General features: G+C 40.5%; 1 protein-coding gene across 3 annotated transcripts; it reads right to left on the bottom strand.

Moving 5' to 3' along the window:
- Window positions 1-346: 346 nt before the first annotated feature.
- TLCD4 (TLC domain containing 4) lies at window positions 347-27,520 on the bottom strand. Of its 3 annotated transcripts, none has more exons than XM_065675607.1 (7): window positions 27,423-27,520; window positions 22,045-22,210; window positions 18,007-18,096; window positions 13,959-14,017; window positions 12,058-12,152; window positions 9,937-10,010; window positions 347-6,638 (listed from the first exon to the last, which is right to left on the bottom strand). In XM_065675607.1, the coding sequence occupies exons 2-7, from the start codon at window positions 22,197-22,199 to the stop codon at window positions 6,323-6,325; spliced, it is 789 nt and encodes a 262-aa protein (XP_065531679.1). In that variant the 5' UTR covers window positions 22,200-22,210; window positions 27,423-27,520; the 3' UTR covers window positions 347-6,322. The 3 variants fall into 3 exon arrangements, with proteins under 3 accessions (XP_065531679.1, XP_065531680.1, XP_065531681.1); XM_065675608.1 differs by lacking the exon at window positions 27,423-27,520 and adding an exon at window positions 27,208-27,284; XM_065675609.1 differs by lacking the exon at window positions 27,423-27,520 and adding an exon at window positions 27,052-27,063.
- Window positions 27,521-27,787: the final 267 nt, after the last annotated feature.

Genomic DNA, 27,787 nt, shown 5'->3' with positions numbered 1-27,787 from the left:
AGCTCTTTATCCCCAAAGCCTTCAGACAAGTGCCCAAGTCCTGAAACACATGGCCTTGCAATATACTGCAATGTAATTACACTATCCAATATAAGAGGTTTTCCTCAAAACACAACCAAACTTGTAGTTTAAGGTACATTGCTGGTCCATTTCAGCCTTTAAAAGACTTCAGGCCTCATGCTCCCGCTCCATCTTCTTTTAAATCAGAAAGGATGGAGCATGAGATTTCAAGTTACCATATAAGCCAGTTGTTCCTGAACTCAACCCAAAGGAAGATGTTCTCTCACGATGCATTCGTTACAGGTACATAAGCCATCAATGTATTAAGACAGACAAATTCACAGAATAAGATGTGTTCCTTTCCTTTATTATGAAGTACCAATATCTTGCATACAACATGCAATTTATTGCTCATTGACATTATTGCATATATCAAAAGGGAAAAAAACCATAAGCCAGTATCATTTGAGGCAAGCTCCTAAAGTGTTCAAATGAGAGAAATGCTTTACAGTATCACTGAAATGCAAACAATTCAGGGGGGTTTACTAAAAGGAAATTGAAACCCATAATACTTAACCATTTGCCTTACTACGACTGATGTATCACCAATCTGCACCACTGTTAGTGCATTTTGAACTTCTTGTACTGTGGTAAGGACTGCTACTACAATCAGGCCACATTCCTATCTGACAATAATAATGTGACCCTGATTTTGCGACGGTGTTAGTATTTACTGCAAACCAGATTGTCCAGACTTACCAGAATTCACACAGTTTTCATCCTTGCTCTGCGTTTGAGTTAGATGTATCTATCAAATTGCTTCTTAGAAGATTAAATAAATGCTTTTGACTTGCAGGCTCAATTACTCATACCTAACTTGTAACTCATTTGCTCTTTGTAAGTTGGGCTTGTATCATGTTAGCTGTGCTTACCTGTTAAATTATACCAAATATATAGCCAGTATTAAAGAAAACACTGTTTGGTATATGCATGCTCAAAACAAATCCAGGATATTTGGATGTGTGCATATTAAGTGTGCAAATTATACAGCCGAGCTCACAGTTAGCCCTTTTCCTCCTCTCCCCCCAACATATGCTGGATTTCTCGTGACAGTGAATAGGGTTACAACAAAACAACCCCATTGATTCTGCACTGTCTTCAAAATGCTGTGTTCTGCATTACATTAGTGCTGATATTTAAATGGTGCTATCAACCCTAGCAAAGTTCTTAAAACACCAACATTTTAAAACTTAGAAGACAAGTCACATGCAACATGTGCCACTTGGGTGCAGGTTCTCAAATACTTACATATTTATAGGCTCATACAAGCATGTCCTGTCCACAAGACAAGTACAATGTTTGACATCCCACACATAGATTAAAAAGTAAGATACACTCTGGAATATCTTATTTGCTTTTCTATTTTCAATTTCAATAAGAAGGAAGTCACAAATAGCACACTGAATCGTGATGTGTTTGATACCAAGCCATGCGGAACTCTTCATAGTTTGCTCTCTTACGAGACATTTCCCTTACAGCTAGATTAAAAATGGAAATACTTGGGTATCACCAGATGCCTGTTCACTGCAGGACATCACCAAATTAAACTGATCACAGAAGAGATTTTCCCAAAATACTTCTGACATCAAATGACACAACTGATTCTTCAGAGCTACCTTCCATTCTTTACTGAGCTATAAAGTGCTTGGTTACTATAAACAGAGCAAGAACATCAAAGGAGGTAGCTAGTAGAGATTTGTAATGGGTAACAAACCTTACCAAGTGTTATCAACTAAATATGATTTGATGCTTAATCCCAGAGCAATAAAATTCCCAAGCAGCACATCTTCCATCTTCTCTACCATAAAAAGAACTTTCAAGTTGCTTGCAAAAAATCCTAAGACCTTCACCTGTCCAAAAAAAAAGATTTTATCCAAGTTTGGATGAATGTTAAAGTTCATAAATATTGACGGCTAATTCCATTTGCCTGCTGTCAGGATCTTGGCAATGAAGTAGTGTTCTTTTTCCAGCTGTCAGAAATATTCCACAGACAAAGGAACTCCACCAGGAGCAAATCCTCCCTCATCAAGTTCCTTGTAGCCAGATATGATGTTGTACAATAGGCTATTATAAAACTGAAAGGGCTGCTCGTGCTTTTCAAGCTCTTCTACACTTGTACTTTTCCATCTGACAACTCTAGCCCCTTTCTATTGGTTTTATCAGTGGCTTTCACCAGCAGCCAACACTGCACCAGGTCCTAAGCTGGAGTAATGGTCAAGCAGCCCTTAATTTTCATCTGAATGGCTCAGCAGAAGCAACACAAAACATTTTAACAAACTTCTCTATTAAATGATCTTTTAGGGAACTCTTTTTATGTACATAAAACACACACAAACCTATGAGAAAAGCCCTCTTCATACGGCAACTCATGATCTATTTTACACATTCTGAAAACATTAAAGGATAACAGTTCATTTTCCACTGTGATCAAAGAGATAGAAATACCCAAACCTTTCTGCTACGCATCGGTCTGCTGTTGTGCCAACCACAGCAGTAGGAAGACACCTGGATCTCTATACTTGTACTCACAAAGTCTGCTCCACCTCACCGCTGTAAACCTGCTTGAACACATTTGCTCCCTGGTGTAAGCTTCTACTCTTCAGTTAAGATTAGTTCTGCAGCCTGAGTAATCTTCTCCCAGAATATGCAAAGTAAAGCTGGAAGCCATTATCTTCCAGCCAGTGGAATTCAATTCATTTGTAATAAACTTTAATACAAAATTTGGAACTGGTAAGAATTCCTATATAAAGTCAGCTCCCCTCATTTTCCCATGCATAGGATATCTTTCATGAGTCAGAGTCTATTTGTTAGGCAATTAAGCTGTTAAATTATTGAGCTCACTGAAGACAGCATTTATTTATAGAGGTAGAATAGGCTACAGAGATGTAACTCTTCCCACTGAAGAATGCACACAGATAACCCCTGTAGTATAAGGCCCTTAACTTCATGGACATCAACTGGAACACTCACCAAGGAAATTAGTATTTGATGTACATTTCCTCTCTACAAGTATCCATGAATCAATTATGAAAGCAAAACTTGACCTACAACTCCACAGTAGTAGTTCTGGAAGTGGCATTTACTCAGCTTTTGATGATAAAGTAAAGCCACAAAAAAAGGGGAACTGGCAGTCCTACATACAGCCTTATTGGTACAAACAGACTCTCCCATGATCATCGTGCTGATTTTATGTCACCTGGTACCCAAAAGTGTAAAAGAAAACAAAACCAAGGTATCTGAGCATCTTTTACAAGAGGAACTCCTTCCATTTGATATGTCCATTGCAAAGACACCCAGTGACACACCACAAGCTGCTTGTAGACAATGCAGCTATTAAAACAGAAGTTTTAAGCCATTAATAAGGTAACATTACATTCTAAAGGCAGCATTTATTGTGATGCTACTTATCATGCATTTAGTTTCTTGCATTAAAAAAAAGCAAAGACGCATACCTGCAACATTAAGTTTCAGCAGTATTTCACCACAGCTTTTAAACTAATAAAGTGCAATTAAAAAAATGGGTGCTGCACCTCTCTAATTTGCTGTATTATAAGCTTTGAATGGCAGGTAAAAAGTGCTCTGTACTCATGTATTCAGTACACAACTTTGCAGCCCGTTTACTACATTTCTTGCCAATACACAAGTGTTTAAGAACTTCCTTCAATAGGAAGTTGTCTCCCGACACACAGTAGATGCATCAGGACGGAACTGTAATACATTTTAAAGGAAATTTAATCAAATGTAGGAACTTTAGACCTAACATGCTGCAAAATACTGCTTTCATTACACTAATTTTGTCCAGCAATCCAAAATACTACATGTTTTATAACATGTTATCCCTTGCCCTTCCATTCTGGATTGTTGCCCAAAGTGTATTATATTGGGGTTTGGGTTGGTTGGGTTTTTTCAATCTGGTTTTAACATAATCTTATTACAGCTTAATTTACATTTGTGTCTTATAAGGGAAAAGTATCTAAAAGTGACAGAAATGGAGCATTTCAGTGGATGTTCTCCACTGAAAACAAAGATACTGAAATATTAAAGATTATGCTAAGAAGGGATGAATTAATTTTTTCCATGAGTTACCACCTTAAGAGTTGCCCCAAATCACCTTACCCATGTTTTTCATCCTGCTTCCTGAATAACGGAAGCAGAAGGCACAGGCTAATACAAAACAATTCCCTGATCTAGTGACTTAAAAAAGCACAAGAAAATGAAGTATTTCACGTACACCTTTAAATCCTAAAGGTGACAGAAACACAGCCTTTGTATGCAGCCCAGATTGTGCATCTCATACACTAAAATCACTCATTTAAAAGATACCAGGTTCTGCAAATCGGTGTAGAATGGAGTCTTTCAGTACAGCAGGTCACAGGATCTCAGACTACGGATTTACTGGTACCCAAACCCGCTCAGCGCTCACTCAGATCATCCAGCTAAACAGATTAATTGCTAACTTTTCCAAGGCATAAACAGCTCTTTTGTCTGCAGGTTGTGAAGTATTCACAAGCCCAGAATCCAAACAACCAAGGGTAGTAACAACCCTTGGTATCTCCCTTAACACAGAAAATGGTTTTGGAAGAAAGCCTGCTCAGTTAAAGAGTGGAACTAGGCTTATAAAACTGTGTATTATTTAGCCCAAACAATACTCCCTAGCATCGTTTAACTGGGGAACTACACTTACCACAGCTGCCTCGGTTAGAAGGCATTTCAGCCTACATAGTCCCCATGGGGCCTTACAGCCATCCAGTTCCTGAAGGATGGAAACATAGAGCACAGGACTGGGGCAATCACACCTCTGACTACAGAGGGGAGAGTTCACATCACCCAGCTTTGTTACAGGGAACAGGACAAGAGGAAAACTAATGATCTGTTTGAAAAGGAATTGCTGAAGCAGTCTGCTAACAAGCAACATGTAAAAAAACCCAACAAACACAGAACCCAACCAAGCACCACAGCAAGTTAAAACCCAGGAGTTAATCAGTCCCAATTCAGCTACGGTATAAAGCGAGCAAACCAAAACCAAACTACACGGCAGTGCAGCTCTCAAAATCCTTTAAAACTCTAACAAACCCCAGAATTTCCTCAACCTGTATCAGAAAACAGATTCAAGACTAGTCCCAGATGGTAAGATCCCTCTTTCATACCCTCCAAACCTTTCAGCTTGCAGAAGGAACAGAGTACCTACTGACAGATCTGCTTTACACAAGTCTGGCAGAGTTAACTCAAGAATGGGTTTAGTCAACACCTCAAGCTGTGATTAACAAGGAAAATGTGACAAAAACCTCAGTACTTCAGATCAAATGGGTCATGATGGAGCAGAAAACAAGGACTGCTGCAAGTTACACATCACATCAACAAAAGAATTTTACCTCTTTACACTTAAACTTCGCTTCCAAATAGCCAGGGGTTACAAATACTCTATGGAGAGTTGCAACACTTCTCCAAGGTAGCAGCAGCAGCAAAGAAGAAATGTGTCAGAATGATGCTATTTCCACACCTCATTTACCATATTGACTGCCAAAACCAATTCCATGGGCGATTTAGAAGAGTTAGAATTGCATGTAATGTAACAGAGCAAAACCGAACCCTTCCCATCAGAATCAGAGCATTTTAATGCTTCTTCAGCTATTCTCTAGTCTTATAATACAGCATTTTAGATCATTGTATCTCATACATTGCCCAAACTGGTTTGCATTCATATAAGGCAGAACAAAAAGCAGTAAAAGACTTCACAGAACCAAAGCTACACTTTTAGGTTTTCCTGCAAAACTTAAAAAGTTGTCAAGACTGAAATCTTGATTGTTATTCCCAGAAGAAAACATAGAAACGTGCCAGGAAAATTGCACCATATCAGGAGTTTGGGAAGTTTCTGTTTCCTGAAAAAAGAGAGAGAGAGACCTCGATATTCACTGGGTTTATAAAACACATTGATCTGGGAAACCTGAGTGAAACACTTTGAACACACTGGTGGACAACAAGCACGTAACCAGTCTGCTCCTTTCTAACTTCAGTAGCTTGTAACTGCTTAGAACACACACATGGAACTCATTTGTGGGAGCTTTTGCTTTTATTCCTCACCGGACAGGATCCATAAAGCGTGGCCCTGGGTGTGCAGGCAGTGTGGTTAGGGAAAGAGTAAGGTCAGTACAGAGGTAATACCTTGTTTTCTTAAGAAGATCATTCCATGGCAGAAATGTGCACTGTTTCAGTGAACCCAGATTACTTTCACAGCAGGAATTGCATTTTGTGTGTGTGATTTCTAGTCAGATTTGCCATTTCTGTGAGTTTTGACTTCCTCCCGTCCTATAAGACAGATGACTCTGTAGCATCCTTTTGCAATTTTGACCATCCACATCACGTTCATAACATCCAAGACAACACTTGAGATAATCCAGGCGCTCTGGGCTGCAAATCCTAATCTGTGGAAAGCCTCTGTTCCAAAGGAGGAAATGACATGGCTGTAATACACAGGCATGACGGCAATCCTCACCACGAAGAACACAACTGTCATCAGCAAACCATTGATGATGTTGGCCTTGGAAGATTTGGGATATCCCAGTATTTCGAAGAACCACCTGCAAAAGCAGCATTCACAGAGATGAGGCAAACTTGAAGCCATCTCATTAAAGAAGGATTTTATTCCCTTTTTTAAGCAATAAGTTATTAAATGCTTCCACCCTTATAATTTCTAAATTCTTAAACTGTGTCTTGGCTTAATTGCAAATTCTTCTGCTTGGCTGAAGCCCACTTAAGCAGTATGTGATAACCAGTATACTGCAGAATAACATAAAGAAAATCCCAACTGGAACTGGAAACCAGTTGACAACCAGCATCCTTTCAGTGCCATTGTGTAATGCACTATAATTTTAATTCAAAATTATAAATTTTGTATGAGAAATTTAGGATAAATGATACAGATTCATTACTTGATACTATATTTTGCACCAATGGGCAACTAAAAGTCTAATTTCCTCCCCCTGAGAGCAATTCTAGCATTGTATTTGGATATGGTAATGTAGACAGTGCTCTAGCTTCCAGTTTCTCAGAGTTGGGATTGCTTCTGTTCCTCCCCACCAGTGTAAATGGCACTAAACCATGTCACAGCCAGGTATGTTAAGATAAACTAAAAAGCCCCTCTCCTGCTACTACTACTGTAAATGGTCTTAAAAAAGTAATTATTGCATATGAATTCATTAGTAGAGAGGCATGATTTATGAACTGCTTCACACACAGAACCCTTGCGTTGAACTCTATTAGGAAAAGGAACACTTATACACCAAAATAAACACAAGGAAAATCTGTGCAGCAGTGGCAGGTTAAAGATAAGAACAGAAGAAAATTCCTTAAATCACTGTATTTGTGATGGGAGATGGGGAGGAGAAGTGGAATAATCCTTTTATTTCCAAGGAGATATGAGGGTAAAACTACTTAACACGATACCAGTTCTAAAATAGATTTTTAGAGCAATTTTCAATTTAATTACCTACAGATTAATGCTTAGTATTAATTAGAGATATACTAGATAATATATATGTTAGGTAATTACAGATATACTAAAGAGAATTGCCAGACATCCAGCTCTAACAGAAGTATTCTGAGACAGTCAGAAGCCAGGTACTCGAGGTGGCAGCCCAGCCTGGAAGCAGGATATCTCACCACAGAAACACTCACTGGGATGCTGAACAGAGAGAGCTGGTATCTTTGGTCAGACTGACAATTAGAGCCTGTACTTTCATAGATATCCACAATGCAGATTCCAAAAGTAATATAAAACCAGGGTTTAAAATACACTGCAATGGGACAGTGTAGAAGACTAGACATCTGCTTAGCAACTTCCCTCTCCCAGCAAATTCAGCTAAACACAGGACAATAAATCACGTGTATCACTAAAAGTTTACCCACAGCAGTTCATACTTAATTACATGGGATGCTGATACTAACATTACAAGATTTAAATGCTTGGCATGGAGACAACCTCCAATTAGATCTCCCTAACAACACAGACAGGAAATACATAGACAGTTCTGAGATTAGCGTATCTTTTTATACTTTAATAATAGCTCTTCTGGTAATCCTAAGAATGCAAACATGAAACATAATGGAAGTCATTATCATTATCCACTACTTTCTGCCTTGAGGGTCTGGTTCTCTTCAAATTTAATTAAAAAACCCCTGAAATATTCACACAAAAAAACACCCAAAATAACCCCAAAAAACATTCCTGCACTAAGGAGATTACGTCCTTAGCGCAAGGAACTATTATCTCCTGCAGTGATTTCTGGTGTTCTGAGAAAGCAGTAAGAGCCCATATTCAACGACACATGATCTCCCCCCAGGCATTAAAAAAGTATAACATATATTACTTTTACTAGCCAGGCATATTACAATGCTTCCTAATGCAGCCTCAAAGATAAGCATTAGTACAGGTACCACTTCAACCCAGGATGTACTTCTGTCTCCAGGGAAGTCAGCTGGGACAACAGCCATTCACTCAGACATGAATGTCAATATAGAAACCTAGAATATAACACACCCTTTTTCATCTTCTTACTCTCCTCTTCCTTGTATTACTAAAAATAACTTTAAAGAAGTTTACTTATTCCTCAGTTCTCCTGTGCACATGGAGCACAGACTACATTAGACTCTAATCTCTGACTCCATTCTGCTTGGGCAAATGGGCAACTTCTGGAGACCTCTGTTATCCCACCCTTCCCTCCTGCAATTTCAATTTGCCAAGCTCATGTTTGAAAGGGGTCTCAGCACAATCTTCTCTATTCTTAGAAATCCAAGGAGTGATACAGTCTCAGATATTTTGGGGTTTACAGTCATAATGCAGTGATGGGTAATACTCAAGATACCCTGTCTGCAGGAGGATTACAGGTCCCTCTTTGCCTTACATTATCCTTTCTCTACCAGATGCCTGGAAAAGAAAACAGATGCCACACACGTACAGAAGTTATGGGAGAGGAGGACAGCACTGCCCTATACCAAAGCCCCTCTCCTGAGGTGAGGTTTTCCTGGGGCAAATCCCTGTACCAAGCTGGATCACAGTGGCTATGGCACAGGAGAGAGGTCACCTTCCCCGGAGCACTGCAAAACTCCCCTGGGTGCTTCCTTTGCCTGTGGTACAGGGCATCGTTGTGCTCCCTTTCTGATACCCACAGCAGCAATTCTAGTAGTAACACTATGATCAGAAGCCGTGGCAGGCTTCAACTCACTGAGCTCTGCAAAATGCCTTCTGCCACTTTCTTCTTTGAACACAAGTGTGAAGGAAGATTAACCAGATACATTTAGGTGCTTTATTATTTTTCTAGTTTAAGTCCTCAAAATAATATCCAGACCTATTTTTGCAAGTAAATAAAGAATATGCGCTTATATTATTCTGTGTATTCATATATTAATATTGATCTATACATGTGCAGCACTGCAAAATAAACTTCCAGTTATGTAGGGCAATGCAATTCCATTCTAGGATTCTGATGGTGTTATCTTTTCCTAATCCACAATACTAAAAAAATCCCTATTGAAAATGATGGCTTTATTAGAATAATTAAATTAACATTAAAAGGATAATGAATAATATTATCTTTGTCAGGTTTTCTGTTCAGAAGCTTCATTTTAAAATAGCATTAGATATGAAGACTGGTCTACTCTAAAAAGGACCTCGGGTGAATGCATTAGTTATATTGCTGCAGCTATAGCAGCAAAAAAGGTTTCCACATAGTAATCCTTAGTTTATATATATGAATATATACGTTTACACATACTATATAAAAATTCCCATTTGACAACAGAAAAGACTTCCCAAGTGACAGAAATCGTGATACAAATTAAGATGTAAAGTAATGATGCAACCATTCATTGAGCACTTACCGCTGATTGACAAAAGGAGTGGAGAACTCTGCAAGCAGACGGAAGTTTCCAAAGTAAGCCAGCAGACCTTTGCTCTGGTTAGCAAAACAAAGCAGACATTGAAACATCAACAGCGGAGATGTGAAACCTTGATTACAGCCTTCAAGTACTCACAGATTGGCACAGCATCTCAGCTTCTTTATTAAAACAACAGCAAACAAGTTCACCAGCTCTAGGCTACTTCCTCCCAGCTTCAGAGTAAGGTTTACCTCCAAAACTGCAATTGTCCTTCAGGTAGCTCAAATCAGTACTGTTTAAATTAAGAAGCTTACAGTTAAGTGGCCATGGAAAGCTAGCTACACAAGACTGGCACAAGTTAGGTTAGAATTATAATAATGCTATTACTAAGAGAATTATGAAGATTTGGGGTTTCTCAATGTTTAAACAAGCCCAAAAATAAACACCGTAAGCTAAAGAAAGGTGTCCCTGCACTGGTTTAGGAACATAGTTCACCCAGTGAAGATGAATTCCCAGGTCTTATTTGGCAGCAGAAAGGGCACATAAAGCCTTTTCTTGCCTCTCTCACACTGCAGGGGAAACCCTTTCCAGCAGTTGCGTCACAGCCCCAGCCATGCCCTGTGAGTTGGAAGATGATCACATCTCCTCCGTGGCAGCATCCAGATGACTGCGTGGCACATTCACATTGATACACGTTGTAACTGAGCACTTTCCTCCGAGTGACAAAGTACAGCATGTTTTCTGCCTTATCGTTTGGTTGTGTTCCATTACACAACGGCTGGGCCAGCAGCAGATGTCGAGATAAAAAGACTTAAAACATTTTGGTAGGCTTCATGAACAATCTATGTAGTGCATGTCATGATTCCCCTTTTCCCCATCAAAGGTGTTTGTACCCACTACTTCAGTGATTTCACATCAGTTCACACTACAGCAAACAGCAAATCTGTGTTCTTCATCAAATTCTTTCCTATCTTCAAGAGCCGTATTTTACATAAGATACTTAGGAGTAACTTTCTCTGAAGATAAGAGAATGAGAGTAACACAGAGACATCCAAGGGCAGAGCTACAGCCAAATAATAAGAACTGATTTAAATGAAGTTCCCACAAAGTAGATTTTGTTTAGTCCAAAAACAATTAATGATTTTCCTGCATCAGGGATTAGCCTTGCTACTGGTATTTTCATTTCTCTAATCTTCAGCTCTAATTCGCTTTCATCCATGATAACATTAAAGGATCTAATTATCTTCAGCCCAAAACAGAGCATTTACTTCTCAGTATACTTCATCCCCATTACGTGGGCAATCTGACAGTAATCTGGCACCTCAATGCTTTCAGCACTGTAAGGCTGGGATTCACACAGTAGGCAGGCAAAGAAATGTGGTAAATGAAGTAAAATGCGTTTTATAAGATTTCTTTTTTACTGCATAAGCTTTACAGAAGGAATTCAGGAGCATTATTCTAGAGGTCAATGGGACTCCTACCAAGTCACATGGGCAGCTTTGAGAACTTCCAGCAGCAGCAAGGAATAACAAAGTGTGGTTTTATCCTAGGACAGTATCCTTCTCTTCCCCTTTTCCCTGCAGTGTATGTATGTGACAGATATTTATAGACAGAGACAGTTAATCATCCATTGTTTCCCCACCAAAGTAACCGTAAAGAAAAAAGCCCACCCAGCTGATTGTAGCACATCCTCAACCAGGATTATGGATCACTGACCAATGGCCTTGCAATACAAGCAGAACATAACCACTTGGAACCATTTCCTTCCAATTCTTCAACTAACTTCAGACTTGGGGGTTTGTTTGAAAGCCTTTTCTACAGTCATTTGAAAAGTCTCTCTGTCAAAAGTCCCTCCACAGCAAAAACAGAGTAGAGTTTTAAGTTCAGCTGTTAAATAAGTTACACATTTGCATTGAAGGACTGTAATAGGGAAATATTAAACACATACCACAAATGACTGATAGACATTTAGAAAGTAACAGTGACTGTAAATAGAAATACACCTTTGACAAAGCTAAAGCACCAACCAATGACGAACTTCATAAACATTATAAGCAAATGAGATCTCTAAATTGTCTTCAATGCCACCTGCTTGTTATGTGACTGGAAAAATACAGCACTCACCAGTACAAAATAGTAAGCATACAGAGCTGCCAAGTGATGTATTACAAAATACTTGTCACCAATTGCCTTCCAGTAGTAAATAATAAGCAACAAATCTACAAGAGAAAAGAAGTAACGATAAAGAACAATTTATTATATTACCTTTTACCTTGCAATAGCTTCAGAGGTGTAAAGACCAACAGAGGGCATCAGTAGAAACACTATCTCAGGAGAGAAAAAACCTTTATTCTGAGGTTCAACTTTAGTCAAAGCATTAAGCAACTGTTTTCTTCCAACAGTTGCTATAAATTACAACTTTCCACTTCAATACAAGTGCAGAGGCTGAAATACCTTGGAAGAAAAAAGTGCATTCAGACTCTTGGAGCAAGACCTCACACTTCTGAACCCAAAGATTTGGAAGAAGTGAAAAAACAACCAAAACCATGGGGGATGGGGGCTACAGCAGGCATAGCCATATACAAATGCATGCAGGGATCTATTACAGGGCACTTGTGAATCAAAAAGGAGTTATATTAGCTAACAGTGAACCATTTACTAAAAATATTTTGCCAGGGACACTTGGAATGAGAAGCATGTTTGCTTTCTTTAATCAGAACTTTCCATTTACTGCAGTAGTGATGCAGTGGGCCCGAGTTAAAGCTTTGACAGAAACATTCTTTCTTCTCCCATGATGGTCTAAGATTTCAGAAGATTTTTGTATTGGAATAAGCGATTTCTGCACACCCCACCCCCCCCACCCCCCTTGCTCCAAATGAGTACTTTAAACTGGAATATTAGTGACCAAGGTTTCCAATCAAAGCCTTTACTCCTGTGCCTTTTGTATGTCCAATGACAGTCTTGATCTCTTTTTTATCAGCTACCTTCAGGCAGGACTTTATATCACCTGACGTAGCTGCTCCACTTCCTGTTAATAATTAAACATTAACTATACAAGGAAGTGAGCAAAAATGAGTGGCCAGGTTCAGGTCTCTGTTCAAAGGCATTCATTAATTCATCATGAAATTCTAATGCATAATTATTCAGAAATAGATACCAATGAATTTAAACATGAACCCTGAAGTTCTTATGGAAAAAAACAGAGACTTAAACTAACCCATAGGTTAACGGAGGCTGCCAAACACCAGACTCTCCAGTGGGGTGAGAAAACTAGTCTGGGAGATAGTGAAGTCCAGTCTCTGACCAGGCTCTGTCCTAACATGAGTACCTTTCCCTGAAAATAGTCCAAGGCACACCAAGTTTTTGCTCTGATAAGTCAATATTATCTCCATACACCATAAAAGAAAGCTCCAAAGCAATTTGCAGCAAAATTCCCATAGTAGTTTTAGTTGACAGTCAATAATTAAGGACACATATAGGGATAAAATGCCATTTCAAGAAAATAATGAAAATTGCCCCATTGTATATGACTAAATTTTGGCTTAAAGGGAGACTAAGAGGTGGGCAGGCAGGATCCTATGTCATCATTCACCTCAGCTTGTATTGAAGGCTATTAAAATCCTTCTGCCAGCATTCTGAGCTCATAGCAAGAAACATACCACAATAGAGCCACAAGCTGTAAGCGCCCCAAGGGAGTGAAGGGCACTGCTTTAACACCGTCTCAACCGGCTGAAGAACAGATCTGAGCTGGAGTTGGTGGCTGTGTAGCAAACCATCATGAAGCCATACAGTAGCACTTCCTCCGTACTTGGGGAGATGATTATTTCATCTTCCACATCCACTGGCAAGATCCTGCGATTCCACCACAACCCACAACTCCATTAGGAATTTTAAAAGGCACAGGAGAAACTGCATTGTATACACATGTCACATCCCTGGCACAGTGACTCAGTATAAATATATAGGCATAGTTACTCAATGTAAATATACAAGTTCTGTGTGTTATATATGCAATGCATAATTACCAGAAATGAGGTAGCCTGTGGTAATAGCAATATTCAGTTTCACAATTGAAGGGTCACCCCTGCAAACATACCAAAAATACATAGTTACACCCTTTGTAACAAGGCAATTTGCAAAGGATATAAAAATACCAAACATATAATGTCTATCAGGTCACCTTACTCTTAACCCAGCAGTAAGATGTTTCAAGATTTGGTTAAGGAAGGTCCTAGTTATGCAGATGGATTCCTTTTTCACTAACTACCTTAACCAGGAATACCCCCTTGCCTTGGGGCAGAGAGTGCCCCAAGAGCCTTGCTAGTCTAGAACTGGAACAGAGCAAGTACCCTTAGCTGGCTTCTCTGGAAAGAGGATAAAAGAGAACGTTGCATCTCCATTTTTGTTCTTCTGCCAGTGTTAAAACTTTGTTAAGGATGACAAAAATATCTTGCTCAGCTGGTACTTTTCATATTCATAAGAGGATGAATACTTATAGGGATAAACAGAGTAGGAGGGGACATGAAAGGAATTATTTGCCAGTTCTCTGAAACCAAGGAACCTTTGAGAAGAAATGCTTTCCAGAGGAGTTTCACACCTTCTGTCCCTTCCCCTTCTGATGCCAAACATTCAGCAGGCATTCAGTAGCATGCACATAACTTCAGTTCCTCAAGGATGTTAAACAAACCCAAACTTGTGAATACACCTCAAGAAAGGGAATCATCTGCATTACAGCACTTATCCTTTCCTCCACTATCCTCTGTATGGCCACATTTTGAGTTTGGTAAGCAAATCTCTCTTCCTTAGCATAAAGATCGTAACATGTTTTTAACCAAGTGGTGTAAGCTTGTTTGTGTAAGTATGAATTGAGCTTCAAGTGACAGCTCTAGAGATTTACCCAACGTTGACTGCACAAGACAAGCTGTGAAAGAAAGTTTTGCTGTAAACCTTTTCAGATAAAAGGAACACAACTCTGCTTATAGCACCTCCAACACAAAGTCTCCCTCAGCTAGAAAGCAGTAAAACGCTATTACTTAGCCTTTATTTTTTAATCCTATTGGAATGAAGCAGTGGAGGAGATTTCCTGTATTACTACAATCTGTTCACTAAATTTTAAGGCCTTCTCAGCATCCAGAACTAACTGCTTCCCTGAGGGAGAGGGAAGCTTACAGGAAAACAGAAGGATTTGCAAAACCTCATTTCTGCTATTAGATGAGGAAAAGAAAATGACCAGGAGAGCCTGGAGCACACTCAAGCCCTTAAGAATGGAGCCATGGAAGTTCTCTTAACAACAACTTGAAACAGGAACGTTTTTCCATGGCTTCAAAACCTGGTTTCATGGACTATGTAGGTTGAAGGCCGAGTGCTTCTTTTAGTGTACCTCTTCTGAAAGTCACAGCTAGACACAGAGCATAAACAGATGTGTTCTCACACACAGAGACTCTTTAGATAATTACAGCCCTCCCATTAGAGCTCTATCATCACACCCAAACGTGCAAGTGCTCCCAATACGCTTCAGTAAATCATCACCAAGACTGAGCCTGCTCTGAAGAACCTTCATATTCTTCTCCAGAACAGATGCAAAGAATTGAATGTATGCTTGTTCCTTGGTATTGGTAAGTGTGACTTAACTGGATGAGACAGGGAACGATTCACTTCCCTCCATTCTATCCTTGAGAATGGTCATCTGGCAACAAACCTTCTATGGACTTTCTAAACCAGCACTTCAGCAACATACAAGGCTGCACTGCCCATCTGTCACATCCCTTCAAGAAGAGTCCATGTTAGAATCCCAAATTAAGATTAATTAATGGGAAACTTAGAGCTTAGCCTACAGTCTTCTAGATTTCCTGACCTATTTCCTTGAATGGGAAGTGCAATGGAGCTTACAAGGCCTGATGTTTGCAGCCTAGGTTTGATGCAGCAAGAATCAGGAGTGGCAAACAGAGACTTATTTGAGTAAGCAAAAGGGAAGAGCTCTCTCTTTTGTGACTGCTAAGGAGGTATGTGTGGCAAATGAACTACACATGAACATGCACAGGCAGACAGAACAAATGGAAGCCCGCATGACTATCTTCAAACTTCTTTGCAGATGCAGAGTCATATAAAACGCTAATCAAAGAGTGGACAGTTGTATGAAGAAGCCTGTTCTGTGAAGATCCAATTTAATTCACTTATTTACACATTCTCCTTTTCCTTATCTGATCTCTAACACCTCCACACTTTCTACCCTGTTATTCTCACCACCCCAAGAAGAATTTCTACGTTGTCTACATTAGCTAGTCTGTATTACGTAGAGAGAAAAGGCAAAGTGTTGGGCAAAGTCCTAGAGCATCAGAAAAAATACACATACACTATGCTGATGCTTCCCTCTAACTCATCAGTGCTCCAGTCCTTATTATCCTTTATTAGCATCTATCAGACCTAGATTTAGGCATTACCTGTTAGTAATACCACATATATCCACTGAACCCAAACGCTCAGCAGGAGTCCTGATCCCTTTCAGGACATACAGGTATCACAGGCATCATGCGTTTAAGCTTCACACGAAGCCAGAATTTAGGTTGACATACATAGAGGCTCAGAACTTGTGATTTGCCATTATAGATAGAGATATCTTTAAATCCTATAGAAAAGAGCTGACTGGATACCGTTCATACGGTCAATGACTACACAAGGATGGTGGCAACTGTGAGAGAAAGAGAGTGTCTGTATCAAAACCTTCCCCGTAGTCTAAAATCAGAGCATCTGCGTAATATTTTAAGGCTGCCTGGGCTGGAACAGTGCAAGAAAGCTGCGCGAAGGATTCCTGGACATTTACGTAGAAACTGCTAAAACTAGATGCAGAAATGTTTCTTGTATTGTTAATAAGAGAATCCTATAGAAAGCCTTATGCATCCTTCATATCTGTAAACTACTAAGTCCTATAGCTTATGCCTGCACTCCAAAAGGACATTAGTTTTCCAGACTGAGCAGCCTTGCAAGAGGCCATCTGGCATTTCCCATATAATTTGGTGGTTTTCCTCTTCAGTCATATTCAATTAAAATCAGGACTAAGAGTAATATAAAAAGCCAGGTTAGAAGAAGAGGCACATCTGCAAATTCTCGGGAAATCACCTTACAATTCTGACTTCACTGGTAGAAGAAAGCCTAATGCAAAGTTGTATTTCACTCACAGACTGCATATAAGTACTTGTCAAGCCATGGGCAGTATTATGTTTGGTCTTCCTTTCCACTTAATCACTTGCATGAACATGAATTCAAATCATTGCAACTGTTTGAAGTACACTGCTACTTCACACGTTTTAGAATTACTAGTTTAATAACTGAGAACAATGATTTCCACATCTAGAGTATGTTCTGTTCAGTTTCAGTTGAGAACACCCTGACACTACTAAGATAATTTTGACCAAGCAACAATGTACAGAAATAATGCAATGAAATGAACCTGAAGTTTTCATTTAAAACACACAGATTAGATACACTTCCATTAGACTTTAATACATATATAAAGTTTTCCTTACTCTACCAAATGTAAATAACACCACTGACAGTAATCACTATAAACAGATCCAAACAGAAGAAACTGTTTAGAAGCAATAGTTGAAATAAAGTGGATTGATTTCTGATTAATTTGATTTTTTCCTGGAAATACACCAGGATGATTTAGTAAATGCAAAGATTCAACTTATTTATCATCACTAAGAGGCTTTTATTTCTGCTTTCATTACTTCCTTTGCACTATTTAGAACAAGTTCTACTCAAACAAAGCACAATAAAAGCTTCTATCTAATAAACCTTACCACAAGAGAAGCCATAATAACGTGATGCTTTCCAACATGATTAACAGATCTCATAAGATATTCAGACTGCACTTGGTCTCTCTAAAGATACCAGAACGCAATGACAAAAAATCCAAAACAGGCAACAATTTAATCATCTATTACTACATACAGAAAAGGCCAATGTTACAATTACTGCATATTTTAATGGGATCTTAATTTTTTCAGTAATGAACATAGTCAGTTATGTTACTTCACTGTATAAACACAAGATACATGTAACACTTCTTACCAGAGACGGTCAGCGTTAACGGCGTCATCGTATACCAAAATATAGAGGCAAAAGCCACCAACCACCAAGGCGTGGAATGTGGACACTGTCCTAAAAAAACAGATTACAGTCACAAGAAGGTACTGCCACTCGTAACTGTCTATACTGTGCTTAAGCTCTCAGCTGCATCCAGATACCTCTGTGAAAGTCAATCATCTCTTCTTTACGCTACATCCAACCACAATACAATGAGAGGTGGGAAAAACAGTCAAAAAGAAGGAATCTATTAGATTGGAGCAACGGGCCTCTTAAACAGAACACAAGGTCTTAAAGTAACAGAGATCTTCATTTTCCCCTATTATCCCCTATATGAATGAATCCTTAAACACAATATAACAAACATCCAGTTCTCTAACAAATACTTGCTGTGTTGTCACATTTTGCTGGAAAATCTGTATGCATTCCACATTCAGACTGGCCCATGAGTCCTGCAGCAAGTTTCTCTTTTCAGCCACCAAATTAGTAAGATGACCCATAATAAATCTGCCAAGTGAAGGTTTTGAAAAGAGGGGCATTCAATGAAAAACCTGTCAAGGAAAGCATCAGAATTTCGAGTGCATTTGGAGTAGATTCGGGTTGTCAAAGAGAAAACTTGCATAACAAAAGGTTGTAGCTGAGTATCTGAGGTGTAACAGCTACAAATTCATATGAACTGGCAGCTCACTTTGCTTTATTCACGCTCCTATTAAAGTTCTGCTTTATTCACACTCCTCTTAAAGCTTTGCTGTATTTACACTCCTCTTGTCCTAAATAAAGTCACACTAATCAGAGTTGCCTTCTCCATACTTGGGTACTAAACACTCCCCCTCCCCATCCAAATGACACCAGTCTCAAGTATACAGCGTGCATGCACACTGTAGATAAACTCTGAATGTTAACAAGCACTTAAAAAGAACTACTTATTTACAGAGGCCCTGACAGGGTTTCTGCCAGCACACAGGACACGGTCATTCCTGCCCTTTGGAGTCAACATGTATTCTTGGAAGGCAGAACAATGCAATGGGCATGGGTCCAAAACATGTCACCTTGCTCCTCTAGCCATGGGTTTAACACTGCTAGAAACTGCATCTAATCCTGTGTAGCTGCTGTTTGCTCTCCCAGTTCTCAAGTGTGGCTAGGAAGAAAAAAAATATGTGCTAAAATAGCTCTACTGAATCATGGATACCCTTTAAAGATGCAAACTCCAAGTTTGATGCTGTGTCATCAGAAACATCTTTGCACCATATTCACAGCATGAAAAACAGGCACACAAATATAAACATGCTGTTAGTTATTAGTTTTGTCTTTGTACATATTAAATACATGTATTTGGGAGTCATTCATATTTGAAAACATGCATAGATCACTCTCAGGAATCTCAACTCCACCATGCAAGATTTGAGAAAACCATCTTACTCCCTCTGGAAGACTTTGCAAAGACAGAGTAGGTTGCAAACAAGGGTGATGTTCTCCTTAATGTGCTTAACATGAAGTTTAGTTAGTTGTGAATGCTGCGTGTTCATAAGAGAAGTCTCTATTTATGATTTGTTTAAAGAGTATCATCGTGTTATTTTCAGCACTTTTTCAACAGTGTTCCAAAAAAAATGAATGCAGATTTATGCAAGCTGAATAGTCAAATGTAACAAGCTGGAGGAGAACATTTACTAACCAGTAGCCACAGGCTGCTTTTTGGTTAAATCTTTTTATCTATTTAATAAACAGAGAAAATTTAAGTTATCAGGATTAAGACATCTGCTCTTGCAACACAGAGTTAGCAGAGAGCTAGGAACTTTGCTTTGTCTTTAAACAAAGCATGGCATATAGTATTAGCATTTGAGAAACGCCTGGTGATTTTGAACCTGAGGAGAAGATAATGGTGAAAGAAGTAAAATTTGTCTTATGATAAGATAATAACGTTATTATGGTCAATTATTATGCTCAGCTTCAGTTTGTCTCAGGAGTGGCTGCTTATCCAAACCTTAGTGTTTAGAATACAAGCTATACACAAGCACAGCCCATGAAGGGAGAGAGGATAAAAAAACCAAAAGGAAGAAAGGAACAGATTGCCTCCAACTCTGGACTTTGAAGTTGCTATAGAAGAAGGGGCAGAAGGAGGGAAATAGTGCAACACCTCATTTTAATATGGAATCTAGGTCAAGCTGTCAAGCTCCACACAGTTCTTTGAGAATACTGACAAAGCTTGTATCCTTTAACTCCTCATTAAACCACAAAGAAACAAGTTGCATTGATAAGTTGCATACTTATCCCTTTGTTACTGAATATACACATACTTACCAACTGCTTAATAGCAGTACAATCATGTATTAATAGAAGAGGTGACAGGAATTTATGCACAACAAAATAGTTATATTACATTTGTATCAAAGTACAGTTTTTTTACTCAGTTTGAGCATCTGCATACTTAAGATTCCAGAAGCAATTACATTATTGGTTCTTAATTCTTGGAAGGTCAGAATAAACAAATTGGCAGCATGGAAGACACAGTCCAGAGCTGCAGTTCCAATGTTTGACTACAAAACCCTCCAAACCGTAACAATGCATTTTCAATGCTGCGGCTCATTTCAGGCAGCTGAGCTGATAAAAATGCATAACCATCCTCTGTGCCAGTACTGTTGGCAGTTTCCTTCAGGCCTGCCAACAGAACCATTTGTGTGAGCGTTCCCTGCACCAGGTTCAATGTAGGACAAAATAACAACCATCTGCTTTTAAATCACTTAAGCTAACCCAACTCACTTTACTGGGAGGTAGTAACTTTCTCTACCTGCACACTTGTCTGCAGAGTGCATATATGTCCATCTACATCCTCTGAATGTGTAAGATAATCCTTGGGATGCCTCTTCTTTTTGGTGAAACACTGGAGTGTTGAGGCAGTTTGACAGAACATTGGTTCGTAGAGGTAAGGGTTAGTCTTATGTAGAAAGGCAAGCACAGTTAGCCTTTCTTTCACTTTCCTCAGGTATAACATCAACAAGCTGTTGATGAATGATACGTTGTGTGTCATGCCTTCTAACTCCAGAACTGGATGCAGCACTGGACCGCAACTCATTTATGTGCTAAGATCTACATCCTGCTATCAATCCTAAGAAAAAACTTGGAAAGAAGTAAAAAAAAGGTGCTGCATCAACTTGAACAGCTCACTCCAAAACAGCCCAGAGATTACAGCGCAGGTTATTTCCAGCGAACCTGCTATGTGTGAGACAATTCACGTTATTATGCAAAGCTACGAGGCATGGAGTAAGTTCTCAGAAAGCCTGTTATGTAATTTTATGGTCACTTGATGTGGCTTAGAGACAAAAGTTCAGCTCCAGCATGATAACAGTTTAGTTTAGCTTCCCTGTCTGCCTATATTGTCAGTTGTAACAGAGATAAACCTAACCTGCACTGATATCATGAACTGGCATCCTACAAGGTTGTTCTGACAGACAGGTAATTAGTCAAAGATCAAACTGAAATTAAGATGGTGCCTTTAAGAACACTGCAGGTGGATATATGCCAAATGGAAAGGCAAGACTATTTGAGTTGCTAATGCTGCCTAGAACAATGGAAACAACTTTAGAAGTATACACCTGATGCTGCCTTTAAATGGCACTGAAGAGGAACAGCAAGACAACTAATGCATTTTGAGTGCAGCTACAGCCACACAGCACAGTTTTCAGCTTCAAATTGGAGAAAAACCTGCAAAATATTTTAGAGTTACAATAGGCTACTCAAGCATAAAGTTATACTCTATCAATTCATTTCATCCAATGAAGCTTGTGTACTATACAGAACCATAGAATGGTTAGGGTTGGAACTAGATGATCATAAGGCTCTTTCCAACCACCACTACATACCCTTTCAGGGTAATATATTACAAATAAAACTCATTTTGGTATATTTCCTTTATGGCTCAAAAGGAAAGAAAGCACCCCAAATCACAGGGTTAAACACACATAGGGGATTCAGATGTTGACAATTCCAGGCAGGTCATTAGCTGGATTTTGTTTTGAACACTCTTACCTTGAATTCCATTCGATCTTCCTTTTTTGGCTGAGATTGTTAAAACCAGGTGTTATTCGTGTTGACACCCAAGAACTTAAAACATGGAACAGGAACTGAAATACAGTAAAACTGGCAACAATAATGCCAATAGTCAAGTTGCTGAAGGAAGCCATTGTTCTTCAGCCTGTGAAGAGAAGAAGGCAATTTAGAACCACAGAATGGTTTGGGTTGGAAAGGACCTTAAGATCATCCAGTTCCAACCCCCCTACCACCGGCAGGGACACCTCATCCTAGGCCATGTTGCCCAAAGCCCTGTCCAACCAGACCATTTCAGTCCATTCTCCACTGAACTGTTTTAAGCAGCCACAGAAAGTGGCTTTGACAGCTACCTTCTCAACAGAAATACTACTTACTAAAAGTTTCATCTTGCTCAACATTTCCACTTAAGCCTTAGTAGTTTAAAGTATCCACAAACTTACACATACTACACATTTTCATTGCCTATAGCTGTGTGCATTTTATCTACACAGAAAGGACAGGAGGACCACTGACCAGTGCAGCCACTAGCTCAAAAGCTTCCACTCCTGTTCCAAACTGCTCCAGAGTTAAAACTAATCTTGTTCTTACCAGACTGACTGCTGTCAGTAGGGTTTTAAAGGTAACAATGAAACTGGGTAACTGCTATAGTAGAGCGATTCTCAGGTCAGCCTCAGGAAGCAACAGCCTCACTGCAGCTTTATGCTTGTACACTTTAGAGAGACAGCAGTTCTCAATTTGCACTCTGTTCACAGATGAGCACATAGACTATTGCATCTGAACTTCTTTTTCTTTATGTGAAAGTCTGAACTTCACACCATTTCAGAGCACACCAAGAAGTTTCCTATCATCAGGGGTAACACTTTTCAGGTGGTGGGTGTTTAGCTATTCCCCGAGGTTGAAAACAATAGCCAACCAACTCCAAACGTAAATCCCAGTCTCTAAATACTTCAGTCATTCCTCCCAAGTCACCAACATTTTGCAACACACGAGCCACGAATTTCTGCCATAAAATCAAAGAATCCCAGACTGGTTTGGGCTGGAAAGGACCTTAAGATCAACCAGTTCCAAACCCCTGCCACAGGCAGGAATGCCTCACCCTTGACCACGTCACCCAAGGCTCTGTCCAACCTGGCCTTGACATATATATCCAGTTGGATGGTGTCGTGGAGTGTTTTATATTCCCAGACTGGCAAAGATTACAAGCTCATAAAAAGTCAGTTTGTATGAAGCTGAACAGAAAAGGGGGAAAAAGGCAAATGGTTTCATTTAAAATACTTAAATAATTATTTTAATAGTTCTTATGCTGTCACTTGTAGTAGTTTTACCAAAGAAAATACCTAAAAATAACGTGAAGACTAATGCTGGCATAATTTGATGTTACTACAACAACCTAATGGTCAGCAAAAGCTGATACAATTACACAATGCACTTACAGTTCACATGCATTAGAGATTGAGGGAACATGCCTTAAGAGTTTTAAAGTTATATCTGCATTGCAGATAGAAAGAAACTTGAGCTTGGGGAGGGCAGAGCAGAAAGAGAAGCCCACCACTTGGAATAATAACTTTTCAAAGCATTAATTATAGTATTCTCATTTGTTGGTGTAAATGGTGAGTATATTGAAACACGGGTTCCATTTAAACTTAGAACTTTAATGAAATGGGTATTACACACAGATTGGGGACAACATATTTTTGTCTTCAAAGATCTAGAAGCAGAAGGTCCAATGACCTCAAACTTTTTTTCCCCTCCTCCTCTTTCTTTTCTCCCCCCAAAACCGAAGAGTAAAAACAGAAAGTGAATTACCTGACTCTGTGAAAGCTACAGCTACATAAGCAGAATGCAGGGCAAATAAGAGCAGATTTGCTGAGTGAAACCTGCATCCAGATCAGGAATTTCAAGTGTTTGCTTCAGACCAGCTTTAATCCTGTTCTAAGGACTCTGCAGTTGTTAAGACTGCATTTAATGTGCTATTCCTGCTCAGGATAACCCAAAAGGCACCCAGCTACCATGATCTGGGACAGCTATGCATCACCAACCAAAGGGCAGTAAGCAGGGGGTATCACAAGATTCAGTTTCCAAGTGCATTTTACTTACTCCAAACTCAAAAGTTTAATGTACACATGCTGCAGTGCATTGCAACAAACTTGAGCTCATTCCAGTTGTTTATCTGATGGCCTGTTCTAGTTCAGCAGCATACATCCTATAGCACACTCTAATGCTAGCCTGTTAAGACTTCCCATCTGTCATGGTTTAAGCCCAGCTGACTCTATCCCAGCCAAAACCAAGACAATTTCAAGAACCATACTTAATGTATACTGTACATTCACTGTTCTCTCAAGTACTTTTTACTCTGTTCTCTGCATACTTCTCCACTTGCCTCCACTGATCACGAAGATATAAAATACAACTCAAATTTGATGCACTTTTGGCACAGTCTAAAGTACTAGAGACAATGTGTGTTAAAGTTGATTTTCTACAACTTTTCTATCTGAAGGAATAGAACAATTAAAACTCTTCCTCTCCCAGTTTAAACCCACTGATAAAACATTGTGGGGTGTCCATTCCAGAACCTGCTCCCAGGGATGACACTTCATTGTTACATCATCTCATTTGTAGTAAGCTAGTCCTCTCTTGGACTGCAAAAGGAAAAAAACCCAGCTGGTTTCATTCCTAAAGTGAAGGAAACCAAAATGAATGTGGAAGACAATTCTCTTCAGAAACACAGCAAAACATCAATCACACCTACTTCATCCTTTTGACTAGAACACAGCAATTCTTATGATGCTACCCATTCTATTCACCTGCAATGACTATACTGGTACCTCTGAGCTTCAAAGCCACTGACATAATCTCTTGGACAAAAGAGCCCTATGTTTTGTTTTGTCTCCTTAGTACCTGAGGATTTTATTAGATAAGTAATGTGTCAGGGTGTGACAGGTTTTCATTTTAGTACACGAGATTATAGAATTAAACAGAAAACCACCCAACCATCCCTTGCAAGAAATGCATTAGAAAACCTCATCTTTTTACTCAGGAGCCTGTACAGGGAATTCATCTTAAGGAAAAGCATCTGTGTGGACATTGCTTGATCTGTCTTCCAGAAGTATCATACTCCTGTACCTCTCGGAAGTCTAAGCAGCAAGTACAGAACAGCAATGCCCACAGAGCAGAAAGGTATGATGGTAGCAGAGAAGAAACTAGTCACGCGGCCTCTGTGGCTGGTCTCACAGATACTCACAAGCACTTTTGCAAGACTGATTTCAGAAGGTGATTTCATACATGTTTATCAGGATGACGTTTAAATACACTACATGCCAAGTCCAAGAATAATGTCATGCTTTACCTAGGCAAATTTAGAGTGCTGTGTTTTCATTCAATACAAGGACCAGGTGTAAACACAGTATTTCAAGTGAGATGGAAGAACAGCTCAGCTATAAATGCTTTCTCATTATCTCTTTTTTTCAACTGTATCGTGTTTAACATGAAAATTAACTGTTGTTTACCAGATTTTATTTCAAAGAAAAATCATTCCTGTTGGTGAACAAAAGCTTATCACTTAAAAGAAACATAATAAACTTCTGATTACATATGATTTCTTTGCCCTGAGGACAACAGCCAAAGTTAGTATGCCAAAAACAGCCTCAGCTACACTGTTTTTCTACCCCTCTGTCTTCTTATAGCTGTCTTGCAAAGTCTGATCAAGATACAGAACTTCATGGATTAGATATGAGCGGATACTCTTATCGCCCAAACTGCGTAGTCATTGATTACCATTCAGTATGCTGATACAGTTTTTGAGCTAGTGGAAGGCTGGGTGGGGAGGGAGGCGTAGCATAAGTATGTTGTAATTCAGGGAAGAAAGTACTATCCCCAGGTTGGTTCTTCACCATTAGTTTGTTAGCAGTGGCCTTTTCCTGACTTACCCTAAATCATTGTCTCAACCATGCAGCTGGACTGATTACAAGTACTGGGAACTTGGCTCCTGCAGCTTTTCAATGTAGCCTTTAGGTAAGTAAGTATCAGTGAATGCTTTAAACTAACAATTTTCAGCAAGGTATTGCTTACACATGTCTAGCACAGTACCACATTATTCTATTGACCGCAGTAATTCTGAACACAGCTTTCGGTCACAGTTAAGAGCTGGAGATACATTTGGCAATCAACATGCTGTGGTCTTCCTACTATTCCATTTCTACTTGAAATTTAGAAGAAAAAGCCCAACAACATCAAGTCCCAGCATTCATACCCCCAGTATGAAACCATCAGGAACTTCCAATAGAAACAAGTCAGCACTTACTGAAAGAGGATAAAGGAACAGAAGAGTTACCTAGCATTGTACCATCAATGGCATTTAGCGTTTATGTCCTCATTCCACTGCTTCCACATCAATTTTCACATCATAAGAACAAGACCTGCAGCTGCACAGCCACACAACATAGTCAGGAGGTGCAGAGGGCAGCATGAGGCCTGCAGCCTTTACTCCTTTCAAGGCTGGATTTCAAGATGAGTTGGATCAATGTCCAAACAAGATTACACTGTAAAGCTGCCGGTGATACCAAGGCATCCCATCCAGCCCTATGCTCTCCTGATCGGTTTAAAACGGAGAGCCAAATCCAAACCCTGTGAAACGCGCCATACTAATCTGCAGGGAGATGCGTGGGACTACTGACTGTTTGCACAGTTTATCATAAGCCTAGTAATAAAACATCTGCAGTGCCTGAGTTTTGCTGTGCTTCTATTGCTCCGAAGAGATCAGACATACTGCATTCAATGTCTCAGCTCAGTAAGCAGCGTTAAGGAGAAACGCAGCAAAACCCAACCTATTCACAGTTTAACCCGTTCCCGTTTCTACCCAAGGCTCCCCACACCCCAAACTCCACTTCTCCTGCTCTTAAAACGCCAAAGCAACCAGCGGGTTAGGCACGCTTTTAACCCGGACCGGGTAAACAGGCAGAGCTGTGCGCTGCGCTGGCATTTACCTACATCCATCTGCTCAGCCCCGCAAGAAGTTTGCAGTCGGAACGCAACAGGGAGGAGGGGAAATCAGCCCCTCAACCCCTGAGGGGGCAGCGAGCCGCGGGGGTACCCTCCCCAGGCCGGCTCCCGAGAAGCGCAGCGCTCGCCCGCAGCGGACATTACCGAGCTTCCCCCGTCAGCGCCGGCGGCTGCCAGGCGGCAGCAGGCAGCGCTCGGACCCGCCGCGGCCGCTGCACTTTGCGCGGTCACACCGCGCTGTGGCCCGCGGACCCCGGGGGGCGGCGCTGCGCCGGGGGCGGCCCCTCACTGAGGGAAGGAGGCAGAGAAGGGGTTGCACCGCCCCGGCCCCTCAGCGGCCCTCTGCCCGCCCGCCTCACCTGCGAGCGGGGCTACCGGCTCCGCGGCGCCGCCTCCGCCATGCCTCCCCGCGGCGGCGGACACGGGACAGCCCTTCCCCGGGCGCAGGATGCTCCGACTGCGGCGATCGGGTTACGGCGGGCGTCGCCTTAAAGGGGCCGAGCCGCCGCCGCCACCTGCCGCCGGGCTCCGCTCGCCGCCGCGGCCCCGCCCGCTCGCTCTCCACAGCGGCTCCCTCACGGCCGGGGTGAGTGCTTGCGGCGCGGAACGGCACCGTCCGGCAGCGTTCTGCTGTCCATGGGGCCCACTGTCTGCAGCGGGTGACGAGAAACGCGCTGAGGCGGCCGGCCGTGCCCCGGGGAGCCGTGCGTGCGCTCCTCGGTAG

Source organism: Lathamus discolor, chromosome 3 (assembly GCF_037157495.1).
Source record: "Lathamus discolor isolate bLatDis1 chromosome 3, bLatDis1.hap1, whole genome shotgun sequence".
NCBI lineage: Eukaryota > Metazoa > Chordata > Aves > Psittaciformes > Psittacidae > Lathamus > Lathamus discolor.
This window is presented reverse-complemented; position numbering and strand designations above follow the sequence as displayed.